The sequence below is a fragment of the Anabrus simplex genome, chromosome 6, assembly GCF_040414725.1.
Source record: "Anabrus simplex isolate iqAnaSimp1 chromosome 6, ASM4041472v1, whole genome shotgun sequence".
In the NCBI taxonomy this organism is placed as follows: domain Eukaryota; kingdom Metazoa; phylum Arthropoda; class Insecta; order Orthoptera; family Tettigoniidae; genus Anabrus; species Anabrus simplex.
The window spans coordinates 206,978,808-206,996,924 of record NC_090270.1 but is presented as its reverse complement, the minus strand read 5'-3'; the positions used below and the strand labels follow the sequence as shown (position 1 = coordinate 206,996,924).

Sequence of the window (18,117 nt, the reverse complement as noted above, 5' to 3'; positions counted from 1 at the left end):
CACATAAATAAATCTCAAACGTAATAACTCTATAATATAGCATTTGCTGGAATAAAACATCAGAATCTACTCTACATGGTAATGTATAATTTTTTATGTTGTCACTTGTGGACTTTAATCAGTGTGACAATAAAGAATGCATGCTTAAATGAAAAAAATATTTTAAAATGATCTAAAATTCTTCAAATTATTACATATTGCCTCAAATCTCCTTGAAAGTTGAAATAATGACTGTTCATCCCAAATCGGCAAAAAATGCAAAAGAATGCAAAATAAAAATCTGTTATTATAGTTTGTTATATTGCACAATTAATTTCTGTGCTACTGAGCAACATCCTAATGCAAAGGGAAAAAGGATGACATTTCAACATCTGCCCCCTAATGATGATATTAATTAGATTCATGTGATATCTTCTTTCTTTAGCACTTTATTCTTTTTAATATTGTATTCACTTCACAACGCTTGTTTTTACAGAAAGAATTATTTCCTAATTTACTTGAAAGTGTATATAAATATGGACGTAATGATTTGCTGGATGTAGTGCTAGCACTTCGCCCTCAAAGAATCTGAGAACACTTGTTCTTTGCACTTGTTACAGCTTTCAGATGTTTTTCTCGTTTAATGTACTGTTGTACAACAAACTTCCTTTCCGCACTCACTTTAACAGTCTCTGGCACTCAAAGTTCTTTGTTGCAATGCAAAGGGAAAAAAATATGACATTTCAACAACAGCCACTTCCTAATGATGATATTAATTAGATTCACATAATATCTTCTTTCTTTGGCAGTTTATTATTAATATTCTGCTTCTTTAATTCAACCAACTTGCTTAAAATTCACCTTAATAAATCAGGTGGCAATATATTTCTGACAGTTATTGCCATGAAACACAAAGAATATCAATCCTAATAATAATAATAATAATAATAACAACACATTAAAACTCTAGATTTCATCTTAGTTCATGCATGACTATTCCATGATTAGATACCACCTTGATTCCATGATGTATGTTCCTTAAAAAGCTGTTTGGCCGTCTGCCATGTTTGATGCAACCTGATGTAAGGTCTTAATACATACATACATACATACATACATACATACTGGGGGAGAGAAGAACTAACATTATATCTTTTTTTACAGTGTGAGCGGTGTTGTGCCATCAGTCACTAGTTCCTCACCTGATCTTAGAGAACTTGTGGACCATGGATTAATGGCTGTGGCTCAGAATGGATTCCAGGAAGCTTATGAATATTTTCGTAAGGCTTCAGCTCTTGATCCAGGCAATGTTATGGTGAGTTCAACATGTTACACTAAACAGAATTTATTTTTTCACTGTTTTAACTTATAAATTATGTCAATCATTATAATGACAGAATTAATTTGAAATTTGAATTTGAAATTGAAGGTCAGAAACACAAATCTAAAGCTAAATTATTGTGCATTTCTGTTGAGAAATAATATCAGTCATGATAATTCCCACAGCTATAAATATTATTTTTTGAGATTAAAGTTTCCACCTTCTAAATCAGGCAGGTTCTTCATTGCTTTCATGATAGTGTGTCATCAGAGCATTGTAAGTTTAGCATACATGCACTGAAAGTAAGTTTGCACCTCATAATTATGCAATCAAGACATTTAATATAGAAATGTAAATATACCATATTTCTAGTACCTTTCACTAGAGGTGGTGATCTTTTGCTATTGTGACATTATACAAAATGCTTATAAAAACTGAAATTTTTGTATCTTTCATGACCGTTAAATCATTTTTAATGAGTTTTGAAACCACGATAAATGTTAAATTTACTCAAAATATGACATTTACACCAAATTGCTATATAAAAGCAAAAACTGATTTTTTGTAAATTAAAGCTTTATTTACGTTGTTTATTCTTATTCTGGAAACTTAAATAGAGAAATCCTTGGACTGCCTGCAAATGCTGTTGATTGTTAATGGGGAATGTTGAAGAGGAATGGAAAAGATTTAAGGAAGCACTAGTTGGATGTGCAGAAAAGGTGTGTGGTAGAACATCAGGAAATGTGAAAGACAAAGAAACACACTGGTGGAATGATAGGGTAAAGATTAAAGTGAAGGAAAAGAAAATGGCATGGAAGGCATGGAAAACATCTAAGACTGAAGAAAGTAGAAGAAAATATGTGGAGGCAAAGAATTTGGCCAAGAAAGTAGTGGAGGAAGAAAAGAGGAAAAGCTGGGCCTTATTCACACAGAAATTGAGAGATGATACGCAGGGCAGCAAGAAATTACTGTATGGTATCTTAAGAAACAAAAAGAGAGATCAAGTAAACACCAGATTTGTGAAGGATGAAGGTGGCATAATTTTAACAAAGCCGGAAGAAATAAGAAATAGATGGAGAGAGTATTTTCAGAAGCTGCTGAACATAAGAACGGATGACAGTCATTCAATGGACGACCAGGAAAGACAATTAGTTGACGAAGAAATGGATAAAGAAATTACAATGAATGAAATTGAAATGGCAGTAAGAAAGATGAAGAATGGAAAAGCTGTTGGAATAGATGAAATTTCAGTGGAGATGATAAAGGCAGCTGGAGCTGTAGGCCTGCAGTGGACATATCGGGTTCTCAGGAATGTCTGGGAGAATAAGGAGGTCCCTGACGATTGGCAAAAAGGAATAATCATCCCAATTTTCAAGAAAGGTGATAAGAAAGTTTTGAAGAACTACAGGGGAATTACTCTAATATCCCATGTTGCTAAGATAATGGAAAGAATACTGGAAAGTAGAATAAGGTTGAGGGTTGAGAAGCAGATACAGGAAAATCAGTTTGGTTTCAGAAGTGGAAGATCAACAATAGAGCCCATTTTCATTATGAGACAACTAATGGAAAAGCATTGGGAGTACGGGAATGATATGGTGATGACATTCATTGATATTGAAAAGGCATATGACAGTGTCCCTAGGACGAAAGTTTGGGACAGTCTGGTGCAAAAAGGAATTGGACAGGGATTAATAAAAATGATCATGGCATTGTATAAGGAATGTTGTAGTTGCGTGCAAACACAAGTTGGCAGGACAAGTTGGTTCAAAATAACTAGTGGGCTGAGACAGGGAAGTGTTCTATCACCAATCCTGTTTACAATAGTAATGGATGACATCATGAGAACAGCAAAAGCAGCATATAGAGGAAGAGAAATGAACATGATGTTATTTGCAGATGATATTGTGATTTGGGGAGAAGACGACAGGAAGGTTCAAGAACAGTTGAATGTGGTGAATGGGAAGATTGAAGAATGTGGATTGAAAATAAGTGTAGAAAAGAGTAAAACTCTTGTTATGACGAGAGGGGAGAAAGAAGGGAAAGGTCAGATTAGACTTGCAGACAAGCCCCTGGAAGTAGTGGAAACGTTTAAATACCTGGGGAGTGAATTAATGGAGAATGCTCGACTGGATGCTGAGATTAGTAAAAGGATTCAAGCTGGAAGTTGTTTCTATCATAGTGTAAGAAATATGTTATGGGACAAAGATGTGCCAGTGGAAGCAAAGGATACTATGTACAAGATGTATTACGTACCCATAACAACTTACGGAGCAGAAACTTGGACAATGACAAAGAAGGATGAGAGTCGAATACAGGCAGCCGAAATGAAATTCTTGAGGAGTATGATACAGAAGAGTAGACGAGACAAAATAAGGAACGAGAAAATCCGGGAAGAAATTGGAGTGGAAAAAATGAATGATAGAATAGAGAAGAGCCGACTAAGATGGTTTGGGCACATAAAGCGAATGAGCGACGAAAGAATGCCAAAAAAGGTGATGGAAATGCAAATCCAAGGAAGGAGAGGCCGTGGACGACCACGATTGAGATGGAAGGATACCATCCAACGCAGCATTATAGAAAGAAACCTGGACTGGGACACAGTGTTGGAGGAGGAGTGGTGGAAAGACCGAAGAAAGTGGAGAGGAACCATATTTGCCCCTACCCGGCTACAGCTGGATAAAGGGAAATGATGATGATGATGATGATGATGATGATGATGTAAGTGATAGGAGAAAAATGACAAAATAAAATGTTCAGGTATGTTCTATGATTTTCTAAAACAGTGTCACTGATTCATGTACATAGGTTGGTTTTTAAGTTTTGGCAATCGTGCTCCAGTGCAGCCAGGTAATGGTGCCGGGCTGTGTTATTCTTACTAGAGGTTGCTGACCTGCGTCCCCTCCCTCAGAGCACTTGACTTCGTTCTCCCCCCTTCACATGCTTTCACACTGGCCAGGTGAAGATGAGCAGTTGTGAGCAAGTGCTCACGAAAGACACTCGCCATGTTTTTCAAGTATGAACAGAGAAGCTGTTTGAAAATCCAGTGTGCTAGAGGTCACACGTCACAACATTGTCACCAAGGACTGCAAGAGACATGTAGTGAAGCTGCATTACCTTAGAGAATGGTAGCAAGGTGGGTTGCAGCCTTCCAACAAGGATGGAAACATGTTGGACATGCCTAGATCTGGTCACTCACTAGTGACGAACATGTACAGACTGTATCTGCATTAGCGGAGACAGGTCAGAACATAACGATATGTGAATTAGCACGAGATACAGGCCTGGCGCATTCGACTGTGCTTCACATCCTGAAAGCCCACCTGAAAATTGTGTCAGAATGGGTTCCGCATGAGTTAACACACATACATACGTCATCATTATAGATCGATATGCCTTTCAGCATTCAGTCTGCAAGCCTCTGTGATTTTACTAAATGTTGCCACAATCCTCTGTTTGCAACTAGTGCTGTGGCCTCATATTTCTATACCTCTTATCTTAAATCGTGTGAAACTGGGTCTAACCATTGTCGTCTTGGTCTCCCTCTACTTCTCTTACCCTCCATAATGGAGTCCATTATTCTCCTAGGTAACCTATCCTCCTCCATTCGCCTCACATGACCCCACCACCAAAGTTGGTTTATGTGTACAGCTTCATCTATCAAGTTCATTCCTAACTTGGCCTTTATCTTCTCATTTCGAGTACCCTCCTGCCATTGTTCCCACCTTTTGTACCAGCAATCATTCTCACTACTTTCATGCCTGTTACTTCTAACCTATGAATAAGATATCCTGAGTCCACCCAGCTTTTGCTCCCGTAAAGCAAAGTTGGTCTGTAAAGATAGTTTTTTCCGGGAGCTGACTTCCTTCTTAAGGAATACTCTTGATCGCAACTGCGAGCTCACTGCATTAGCTTTACTGCACTTTGATTCAATCTCACTTACTATATTACCATCTTGGGAGAACACACATCCTAAATACTTGAAATTATCTACCTGTTCCAGATTTGTATCACCAATCTGACATTCAATTCTGTTTAATTTTTTACCTACTGACATCAGTTTAGTCTTCGAGGGGCTAATTTTCATACCATACTTATTGCACCTATTTTCAAGTTCCAAGATATTAGACTGCAGGCTTTCAGCACAATCTGCCATTAAGGCCAAGTCGTCAGCATAGGCCAGATTGCTTACTACATCTCCACCTAACGGAATCCCTCCCTACTACTTTATACCTTTCAGCAGATGATCCATGTAATCTACGAACAACAAAGGTGAAAGATTACAGCCTTGTCTAAGTCCTGTAAGTACCCTGAACCAAGAACTAATTCTACCATAAACTTTCACAGCAGCCCAATTGTCAACATAAATGCCTTTGATTGATTTTAATAATCTATCCTTGATCCCATAGTCCCCCCCAGTATGGTGAACATCTTGTCCCTCCGTACTCTGTCATATGCTTTCCCTAGATTTATGAAACATAATGCACCATTCCGAGTCCAAATCACGCAGCGTTCAAGAAAATCCACAGCTAGTGTTGGTGAACATCTCAGGGATTACATCAAATATTTAGTTATTTTTTAACGTGAAATCAAATGAGAGTTATTCAATGCAACGCTTCCATTTACGCCAGACAAGTTTTGCGGATGTTTCACATTTAAATCAACCGCAGACTCGGCAAACATTTACTAGCTATGCCATAATATTAATTTATTTATTAATACTATATATTCTATAAATAATAATAATAATAATAATAATAATAATAATAATAATAATAATAATAATAATAATAATAATAATGAATTAAATATTAATAACTATTATTTTTATTGAAAAATATAGAATATGATGGGTAAATTAAATCTATCTGAAGCTTGAATATTTATCAGTATTTACAATAATATTCCTTTAAAAGCTTTGGTTGAATATCATCCTCTTCATCTAAACTGTCATAGCATTCAACAAAAGAATTTTAATCTCAGCTTCTCTCTAAGCTTTTGATTTTAAAATTAAATATATAATTGACCTCATATAAGACTTCATAGATTGGAATTATTTAAATAAAATTATCCTATCTTACACAAATTGTTTCTCACATCTTCAAGGTTTAAGCTTCTTATTAAAGTATTAAACATTCAAGAGCTTGTTATGTCAAAAGTAAATTATTTGAATAAAATGTTGGAAATGTTTAAAATCTCATAACAGGAAATAAAATATCTTTGATACCAATATTAAATATATTAAGAATATTAAGTACATTAAGAATGATTATTTTGATGGGTTTTTTTCATTATCAGGTGTACTCAATTCGATGTACACAATTAGGCATACACAGAATAAGATCAGTTTCATATATGTAGCTTCCAATGGCTACCTACCATAATATATATATTTTTTTTTTAATAAATAAATAACTAATCATAAACAATTATATTTGAAATATCTTCTCTGGAAATAAGGTGAAATTGCCCTAAATAGATTCAATAGTTTCATTGTCATTGTCAGGTTGCAATTATGTCTTATCACCTCATAAAATTCAATCATTTTGTTACAAGTTTTGGAAATATGAACAATAATGCTCCACATTAATGGTCTGCCGGGGGATATCGAGGGGAAGGTATGCATTAAGATCACACCATCCCTATCATAGGCAAAAATCAGCATTGTCTTCACACTTCCGAACTGTTTGTTTTCATGGCGAAGCATGATGACTCCACTCGTTCAATTGGCGTTTCAACTGTTGTTCATAAGATTTGGCCCAGGTCGCATCAATGGCAATGACATGCTGTAAGAAGTTCTCTCCTTCGCGCTCATAACACTGCAAGTGCATATGAGAAGCCTCATATCGCAGCCATTTATGCATGTCTGTTCAGAACATTTTAAGCAAGCCTCGGACCTATGGGAGTAACGGAGTCCCATTCCCATTTGACAGGCAAGGGACTTCTTGGAAATAACTTGGCGAACAAAATGGAATTCGATGGGGAGCTATCAATATCAATGGGGCTTGTGGAAGAAAGAAAGTAGAACTGGCTTAGTCAGCAAAGAGGATGCATCTGGATATTCTAGGAGTAAGTGATATTCGGGTAAGGAGTTACTGCCTGACCATCGCTAAGGAACTTTTACTGCCATCATGCTTGTTGTTTCTAAACTGTATCAGTAGAGAACTTTGCATTCAATCTTTGTAGGTTTAACATCCTTCCACGCTAAAAGGAAAGCAAGTGTGTAATTAATAGCACTTCTTAAATACTGCTACTAACTGAGCACTGTCGCTGCATTTAATGGACATTGAAGTATACAGTGCCAGTTTCAAAAGTCTCATTCATGTTTGATCCACCTTCATATTCTGAACCCTTTGTGCTATGGCAAATGAAATTCTCTCAATATGAGCAAACTAATATTTAATGGCCTTGGTGACAAATAGAAGAACTGTAACATGAACTGATACATATGTTTACATAGGTCATTAGGACCATATTTCGGAGTACATGACCCTCCAAAATAAAAATAAAACCTCACATGACGAAATGATTTTGTATCAAAAATTAAGTTCCCAGAAGGAAACCATAATTTAATTTCATTGATTGCAAATGTTAAAAACTTTTAAGCTCTTTAGGCCTTTTCAATCGTGAAATTACCAGAATTTCACCCCAGTGTAGCAGTGGGCTCATCAGTTGGATTGCTACTCCTTCCCAAGACGCTGGCGGCTAGTGCACCGTTGAGACACCACTGCAAGCCTCTTATGTAGGACAATGCAGTGACGGTGCACTAGGGAAAGCATGTGCCTCCACTTGTATAAATGCCTGCCTTTGGACTTTATTTCGTATTTCTGGGACCAAAGTTAAAATTAAACAAGAATAATACTTGAAGCTATTTGAGTGGTTAATGCCCACCTACCATTTACAAAAATATATCTATATATAAATACACTTGGTTTAAAGCCGTAAAATTACAGCCAGAAAATAAACATCTTGAGGCAATAAAGGGCACGACGGTTCCACATGTTAGTGGCGGTACCCCAACAGCGTCTGTTTCACATGTTAGGGGCGGCTGAATAAATATCTTCTACGGCTGACAACCGTAGTTGTAAATCGGAGCTTGCTCCACTTAAGGTAGATAACCTTTGATAGTCAGATATGGAAAAAAAAATTAGTAAAAGAATTCCACTGTCCAATGCCTCAAGGATGGAGAAGACTACATTGGATTCGGTGGGTAGTCGCCTAAAAGACAAGAATGAATATGAACACTCAAAAATACATACATATAACCAAATATACAAACATAGAATCAAACATAAGCATATTAACTACATTGCGATGCACAATATAACCTCCTTACTGAAAACTGTAAAGCTCAAGAACTTTACAGATGAATTAGATAGGCAAAATATTCTTGTGGTAGAGCTGTAAGAAATGAGAAATTTAACAGAAGATCCGTTTGAATCTCAAGGTTATAGAGTGTACAATGGGAAACCAGGCCAGAGGGTCATGAAACATTGCCCCCAATTTGCTGCAGGATTTATAGTAAATTTGGAGATCATAGATTCTGTAATTGATTTTAAAGCCATCTCACCGAGAATTGAAATTCTAACTTTACAAACCAAAAAACTTTACACCATCAGAAATGCTCATGCACCTACCAATGAAAAAAATTTCCTAACAAAAACTCTGCAAGAAGTCGATAATTTCTGGGATAAAATAAATATGAATAACATCTAGATCCTTATAGGGGACTTTAAACGCTCAACTGGGTAAGGAAAAGAAGTATCGAGATGTAGTAGGAAAGTGGGCTCCTCATAAATATACTAACAGAAATGGCCAAACACTCATAGAAATTTGCAGAACCCGTAGACTAATCTCCAAATCTACATATTTTAAAGGAAAACCACAGAAACTTAAAACATGGAAACTTCCTGATTGGACAAAAAGAGAATGGTAGGTAGACCATGTATGTATGGACAAATTCTTTCATAAGGAAATCCACAATGTCGAAGTTCTAAGGGGAACGACACTGGTTCAGATCATTACTTAATTGAAATCAAGATTAAATTTAATCCATAAGAAGAAAAAGAACAAAATAGAGTTGGAGAGAAAAGGACATACGACACTCATCAGTTAATCCAGAATGCCCAGTATCAACAAAGAACATGAACTAAAAGACTAACAGACAATAAGATGACCTAATACCAATTCTTAAACAGAGTGCAGAAGATCTAGCTCCATTAAATCCAACCTTCCTTGTGGAATGTAAATATGGACTTGCTTAAATGTATTTCCTTTCTCTCACTGGCAGTCATCACGCTCCTAAAGAAGGCCATCCATTAACACTGACAGTTGAGGGTTGACACATAACAGACATGGTCTGCCATTCGCATCGCTGGCACAGTCCTTCACCACACAGAGCCCTTCCCTGCATGAAAACCTCATACAGTACTTAAAACATGTCATTCTATTAAGAACATAATCTCTTTAATCCCATCTTGCACAAATGTCACTGCCAATACCCTTAGCAGGATAAACAAATCACAACTTAAAATAATCATATCGTTCTCACTATCCAATTCCTGCTGACACAGTCTCAAGAAATGTAGACCGGGGTTCATGACCTGATCACGTCCAAGGAAAAGCAACCCTCTTAAACTCAAATGACCTGTCATATAAAAAAAAAAAAAATACTTCTTTAAAATTCAGGAGAGTAAAGGAAATTAATATGAAAGTGCTTCCTTACGGAAAACTCCATCTACATGGAGGTCTTGGATTCGAATCCTACCACCGTTCATAGTACTCCATACAGCAAATCTGCAGCCACGAACCATATGCTACAAAACTCCTACTAATTTACATAAAAAAGAATATCATTATACCATTATTTACCAACAATTTAACCTTTATACTAATGCACTCACAAAATAAATAAAAAATTCCTATTCTGGAACGTTACATCTAATACATTCCCAAAATGTGAACTACATGATGACTGTGAACTAATAATTTAAGTTGAGTAATTACAAAGATCCCTTCATGATTTCTTGCAAATTTTAACTAAATTAACTCACTCAAAAGCTTCCTATACTAAATCTCTGAATAGGATAAATAGACATCCTAATCTAATAATGAATTATTTACAACCTACGCATTCATAATTACGTATAATGGGATTATGCACGTATATGATTACTGCATTGTGCTTTCCGTTCGAGCCTCGGGAAGACCCATGCTGAGAAGACTTAAAACAGCAGCGATCGTCCTTGGAACATAACAAGTACTATATCTGCACAGTTTACTTTCCCCCAAATTCACACTTAGATGCCTACTTATAATTTTTTAGTCAGTTAGAACAATATATTAATTTACTTGGAAATAACGTTATTATAGTGGGTGACTTAAATATCTCTGAAATAGTTGACAGTACGTATGATTTCAACAAAGGAAGTAATATAAGTCAAGAATTAAGCAGGGTCTTACATTTTTCGAATCTCCACTCTGTTAACAATGTACAGAATAGTAATAATAAGACACTTGATCTTGTGTTAACAAATTTATTAGGCATACGTATTGTTGAGGAAATTGATCCAATCATTCCAAAAGACGGGTATCATCTTCCCCTTCAGATAATACTTATAAACTTAATCGAAATAGGAGAAAAGAAAATAATCATCGTTAAGGAGTGCCCAATTCGAGCATTTAACGGTGATCTGAGGCTTCTACACCAAGTGACTCCGAGTGCTCTGGACTGGTTATCAAATTTGGACATTTCCATTTGATATTAGTTTTTTTGTGTACTTGTAAACCCATACGATATATATCATAGAAGGTATAATTTCACAAAGGCTGATTTTGAGAAACTTTACAGTCTGTTGAAGGAAATGGATTGGATTAATACTAAAGAATGCAGAGATGTTAATTTAGCCACACAACTTTTCTATGATAAAATGTATGCTGTATTGGATCAGTGCGTTCCGAAAACGAAAAGCTGCAAGAAAAAATTTCCCATCTGGTTTACAAATTACAAATTAAATTAAAAGAAAAGATTAGAAAGAAGAAATACTCTAAGTATTGCATGCATATATTTAAAACTCTCAGAGCAAAAATAAAAAGAGATATAGCTATTGCATTGTGATAGTACATATATCACACTCCCGAATTATATGTAGAAGTTACAGATATTATTGTCAGTATTTGATTTATTATTATTATTATTATTATTATTATTATTATTATTATTTGTATTGCATTTGTATATTTTGTCATTTATATTTGTAAGCTGGGAGATATCCACATATGTAGGTATGAGTAATTTGTTTTGCACGAGTGGGAAAACATTGCTATCTTGGACTCTGGTAATTCGTATGACTCATGTGGGCATCCCAGTGTCTGATGAGATGTGTTTGTTGATGTTATTGTACTAGGAAAGTTCTATGAGTCATGTGATATACCCCAGCGTTTGTTTATTTCTTGGGACCAAGTATGAGTTCAGAGCATGGTCTTGACGAGAGCATCACACATGATTGGCTGGCAAGGACCAATCCAGACGTATCATCTGAGAGGTAGGGAGAAGCGGATGTATATAAAAACTTCGACATCACTGTATGAAGGAACCACAACTGACTCGGTACGGAGGACAAGAAGGAGTACTGACACACTGTATGAGAAGGAAGTAGTGCTGGATATACGGTATTCGAGTGACACAGCTAAAAGGGACTGGACTTCAAACGTTTGTGGAACGTAGTCTTGTTATGTTCGTGGAAAGTGGCTGATCGACAAATTGTGGAGTGTTTACGCATTAATTATTGTAGCACTTGTGGCGGCCTGGCATTATATGTTGGTGAAAGCTATCTCAGACTTTCCATAATTTATGTTCAGGATCGATAAGCGTGTGTAGCTCAAATGTATATATCTTTACAACAAGTGTTAAAGTCTGTGAACACAGTATTACGAGGTACAGTATCTGTGTGATGTTAGAAGTGCTGATTATGAGAATAGGCAAGTCATATTGATGCAGAGACAGTAAAGGGTATTTATCTACATATATGTACATTGTTCATCGGACTATCTACAAATGGTAGTTAGTTCTCGCTTTCGTTTTCCCACTGTTTTCATTGTTGTTGTAAATATGGAGTCTTCCAGCAATATTTTATGTGTCTATTATATGTATAATTTTGTGTGTTGATGAGGTGCTCATGCACGGATTTTGTTAAGAATATAGTTAGCTATTTTAGAATCAGTGGAGTTATTGATGAACCTAGGTGCAGTTCCTACCTGTTTAGTTGTTTTCAGGAGGTTAGGTAAGGCCTGCAGTAGATGTACCAGTACGCAGCATTATGTACACGCCCTGGGATATAAAGTTTATCATGCTCTATCATAATTCGAGGGATCCATTCTGGTGAACTCTGGCGCCCATACTACGGACATTTCGATACATTATTTTGAGTAATATTAATTTATTTCAAGTATTTTATGAAGTTTTTGAATATTTTCATTTATGATATTTTATTGATTATATTTATTATTATCATCAAAAAGTTACAGCATACAACCAATATGTCCAGAAGATTGAAAATAACTTGAGTAATGATTGTAATGTATTCTGGAACTTTATTAATAATAAGAGGAGATGCTTAAAAAATAACCCACAGTTTGAATTTCAGGGTTGTTAGTTACAAGCACCAGATGACATACCTAATGGATTTGCAGACTATTTCAAAACTATATACTCTCAGTAAAAGTCGAAATATAATTTGGAATTTAGGAATAATGATCAATTAAACGAAATAGGTGTACTTAATATACAGCGTATAACTATACAAGAGGTCCTTAAAGCAATTGACAACCTAAAACCGAAGAAATCAGTAGGACCTGATGATATTCCCTCGTATATTTTGAAAGGTTGTAGAGAAGTGTTAGTGTATCCTTTAACCATTCTCTTCAACCTAATTGTAAAAACAGAGACATTCCCTGACTTATGGAAACATACCAAGGTTATCGTTCTACGTTGCGATTTTATTTTACGTAAATAAATATCATTGCACTTTATAAATTTCATACACGAGAACACGTTCACTTCCTTGTATGAACTACTTTATTTACACTGTACATCTCAACACACAATTATACACAGTAGTAAATTACACACTATATACAACACTCAATAGCGGAGTACCCTGAAGTCGATTCTGACAACTACAGATATCAACAACGCTGACGCGCACACTGTAACATATTCAGACTTGAATTCACTGCCTCGCTCACTTGAGTCCAGTACTCAGACTCCACCTCGGAGCCCAACAGTCACTCCCAGTCCATCACTTGCCTGATTCCCAAGAACCAAGATCTGCGAACTTAGAACTAAGAACTGACTTCACTGACTGACAGCTCGATATTTATACTACTCGATCAACCATCTTAGAATGATCGACTTCTGGAAGAGTTCTTACAGCACTCTAATGAAACACACTCGAAACATTGATCGACCAGCTAGTCGAATGGGTACTCGAACGTTTCTCCGATGTGTATGGAAATATCTACAACATTCATAATGTCTCTACATGTATCTGGATAATAAAACCTTACAGTAAGTTTCCAGAACCTTTCACCTGTACCAAATTATTATAGTAAAATAAGTCTAACATACGAACATTATGAAATTTTCTACCGCTTTAACTCTATAGATTTTGAGGTTATCCAATTTTATACTACATATTTACAAAGAAACCATATACTAGTCATGTTTAACACTTAATAAAAGATAATTTTTACTTTACAATGGCGAAAAATGAAAGTATCCTCCTATTCAATACATCATATATTCCGTCGTTAGATGGAGTAAACAAGTTCAGACATGTTTCGGCTCGTTTGAGCCATCTTCAGTGAAAAAATTAGGGGGGTTGGAATAATTTACATAATATGAGTTGAAAAAATGCTAAAAAACATAATGAAAGCGCAAATGAAAAAACAAACAAAAGAGAGCCTAGACGGAAACAAAATAGCACAAATATACAATATTTACATCAATATGCAGAGCAAAAAACAACTTATTGCAACAAAATTCAGTGAAACAGGAGTTAATTTGAAATAATAATTATTATTTCAAATTCAAAATAATAATAATAATAATAATAATAATAATAATAATAATTATTATTATTATTATTATTATTATTATTATTATTATTTCAAATTCAAATTAACTCCTGTTTCACTGAATTTTGTTGCAATAAGTTGTTTTTTGCTCTGCATATTGATGTAAATATTGTATATTTGTGCTATTTTGTTTCCGTCTAGGCTCTCTTTTGTTTGTTTTTTCATTTGCGCTTTCATTATGTTTTTTAGCATTTTTTCAACTCATATTATGTAAATTATTCCAACCCCCCTAATTTTTTCACTGAAGATGGCTCAAACGAGCCGAAACATGTCTGAACTTGTTTACTCCGTCTAACGACAGAATATATGATGTATTGAATAGGAGGATACTTTCATTTTTCGCCATTGTAAAGTGAAAACCGTCAATACGGAATGATTCTAATATCTTGTAATAAAAAATAAAAAAAAAGATAATTTAGCATTAAATAATCTATAATTAGAATATATTAAACATAGTAATTGAAGGTTTTACACCAATTACGATGTCGTACCTACGACAATTATCCCCCCTAAAACCTTCAATATCTACCCTGTGCATTCCTTACTCTAGGTCTTAAATTATATGTAGGTGTCCTTATATCTATTTTTACGTCTCTCTTAGTCCTCACTATTTAAATTACACCTAGACTACCTCAATCACACTGTCTTCTCGTTGGCGTTGTTGAAGTTCACATATCGCAGCCAGATAGTTCAATCGATGGCCACCACCTTCCCATGGGGGATCCGCTGGGTCCAGTTGACAGTGTCCCTGTTCTCCGTAGCAATGATCCACAGGTCCTCGCGCGGCAGTCGACTCTCCACTGACTTTCCCCTTGGTCGTGCCTTTGTGTTCTGCCAGGATGTACGCATCTTCGTAGTCCACTGGTGTGATGCACGGGAGAGGCTCACACGTCGTGGTCTTGGTCCTTTTGAGTCTCCTCTTTTTCCAGGGTGCTGAATTCAACGTTCCTCCCGGCATATGATTTTGTGCCGGGACTAGTGTCCTGGTCAGGTGGCACCCTTGTATGTTGGTTGTCGTCGCCACAATGATCCCGTCATCCCGTGGAGTTTCCATCTTCACGACGCCGGAGCTGCCATCACTGCTAGCAGGCTTCACCCGTGTCTCCAGAGCTGTCGTACTTTCACACAGCGCACTCGCTGTTTCCGCTGGGCCTTGAACTACGGACTCCACCGAGTCTCATACTTCGTTGTCCAACGACTTGATTTGGTCCTTTATTCCTTGAGACTGGGCCTCGGTTTTCCACCTGAGTTTTTCAGACTGGGCCTCGATTATCTGCCCGAGTTTTTTGGACTAGGCCTGAATTTTACCCTCGAGTTTTTTGGACTGGGCCTGAATCAACGCAGTTAGTTGTGCTAACATAGTGCTTACCCGGTCGTTGGTTTCTTCCTCCGAGGTGACTTCGAAGTTGAAACTGTCTAGGTCCTCTCCGTTGTCTATCAAATCCTGGTGCAGCATCTCTTGTAAATTCGCTTTTCTTCCAGCCGTCGGTAAACCTCGGGATGTCAGCGCTTTCCGTAACATCACCAAGCTCATTTGGTCAATCTTCATTGCTGAAGTTTTGAAGTGTCCTGTCATGGTCGCCAATTTATCATTCTACATTGCAATTTTATTTTATGTAAATAAATATCACACGAGAACACGTTCACTTCCTTGTCTAAACTACTTTATTTACACTGTACGTCACAACACACAATTATACACAGTAGTAAATTACACTATATACAACACTCAAGAGCGGAGTACCCTGAAGTCGATTCTGACAAGTACAGATATCAACAATGCTGATGCGTGCACTATAACATATTCAGACTTGAATTCACCGCCTCACTCACTTGAGTCCAGTACTCAGACTCCACCTCGGAGCCCAACAGTCACTCCCAAGTCCCAAGAACCAAGATCTTCGAAGTATTCTGAGAAGTATTCGATCGTCTCAAATAACCAACAAGACTAGTCACCACTCTGTCAACACTAGGGTTTTCAACACGCGCTACATTGCGAATTCTCCCACATCTAAGGCTTTATTGAACACCCTATTTGTTGAATCTACGCTAGACAGCTCGCGACTACAATCTATTACATTATTCTAGAAGGAAACACAACACTTCTATACTGATGCTTCAAGCGCCTTTTGACCTTATTACGCAACCACTTGGAGTCAATAACTCTGCTGTATTACACGTACCTGATTCTCAGTCAACAACGCTCGAAGATTTATTTTTCAATATTTTTAATTAATCCACGCTTCATTAATGTCAAACAATCTGTACAATCCAAATGTATGTCAGATCATTATGACTATGTCTCGTTCTACAAATAACTAATGTGTACTTTTTTAGATGAACACTAGTATTCATTCCATGTACATATAATACTATGACAAGTTCATTATTGAATTTTATTTGCATTTAAGTATTGCTTTTTCCACAAACTGGATTTTATGACTGTTTTATCTTGTATTAAAGCATGTATTATACTTTAATGAGAAACCCAGTTCAGAGCCCTGACTTAGCTTTAGATTAAGTATGGCTGAAGATGCTTACAAAGCCTAAATGAAACATGTCCCATTTTAACATGTATGTATTATTTGTATCTTAGACTTAGAGATTGTAAAGTATTGGAATGGTGGTTTTAAAATAAATTTGAAACTTTTACATTCTGTACTCCAATACGGCTATCATAATGAGACTCATAACGTGTAATAATAACTGGAGGGTGTATCGTAGAGATAGGATAGGAATGGTAGGAGGGGGAGTATTCATTCTCGTGAAAGAAGAATTTGTAATCTACGAAAAGTTAAAGATGACAACACGAAATTCTAAGGGCTAAAGATAATAGGCAATTTGATGTCTTTGGAGTGTACAGACCAGGGAAGGGTAGCGCAGATGCTGATTCCGAATTATTTTATAAGATAATCAGCTATGTGGGAAACGATAAGGAAAGGAACGTGATTGTAGCGGGTGATCTCAATTTACCAAATGTCAATTGGGAAGGTAATGCGAACGACAGGAAGCATGACCAACAAATGGCAAATAAGTTAATATGGGAAGGGCACCTAATTAAGAAAGTGATGGAACCAACTAGAGGGAAGAATATTCTGGATGTGGTGCTGGTAAAACCAGATGAGCTCTATAGAGAAACCGAAGTAATAGGTGGTATTTAGTGATCACGAAGCTGTTTTTGTGGTAATTAAAAATAAATGTGAAAGAAAGGAAGAGATTAAAATTAGGACTGTTAGGCAGTACCATATGGCTTTTAAAACAGGTGTGAGGGAGTTTTTAATAAATTACTATGAGCGGTGGAAAACGGTAAATAAAAATGTAAACAGACTCTTGAATGGGTTTAAAACAATTATTGAGGAATGTGAAAATAGGTTTGTACCTTTAAAGGTGGTAAGGAATGGTAAAGATCCACTATATTGTAACAGGGAAGTAAAGAGACTAAGAAGGAGGTGCAGTTTGTAAAGAAATAGAGTTAGAAACGGCTGTGGATGTAAGGAGAAATTGAAGGAACTTACTAGGAAATTGAATCTAGCAAAGAAGTCAGCTAAGGATAACATGATGGCAAGCATAATTGGTGGCCTTACTAATTCGAGTGAAAAATGGAAGTGTATGTATAGGTACTTTAAGGCAGAAACAGGTTCCAGGAAAGACATTCCAGGATTCATTAATGAACAAGGGGAGTG

General features: G+C 36.2%; 1 protein-coding gene across 2 annotated transcripts in view; it reads left to right on the top strand.

The window, feature by feature from the left end:
• Positions 1–18,117, top strand: part of LOC136876322 (trafficking protein particle complex subunit 12) — a 108,322-nt gene that overhangs the window by 75,702 nt on the left and 14,503 nt on the right. For both annotated transcript variants that reach the window (XM_067150171.2, XM_067150172.2), the window contains exon 8: positions 1,144–1,294. In XM_067150171.2, the coding sequence (XP_067006272.1) occupies positions 1,144–1,294 (151 nt within the window). The remainder of the gene's footprint in view (positions 1–1,143; positions 1,295–18,117) is intronic.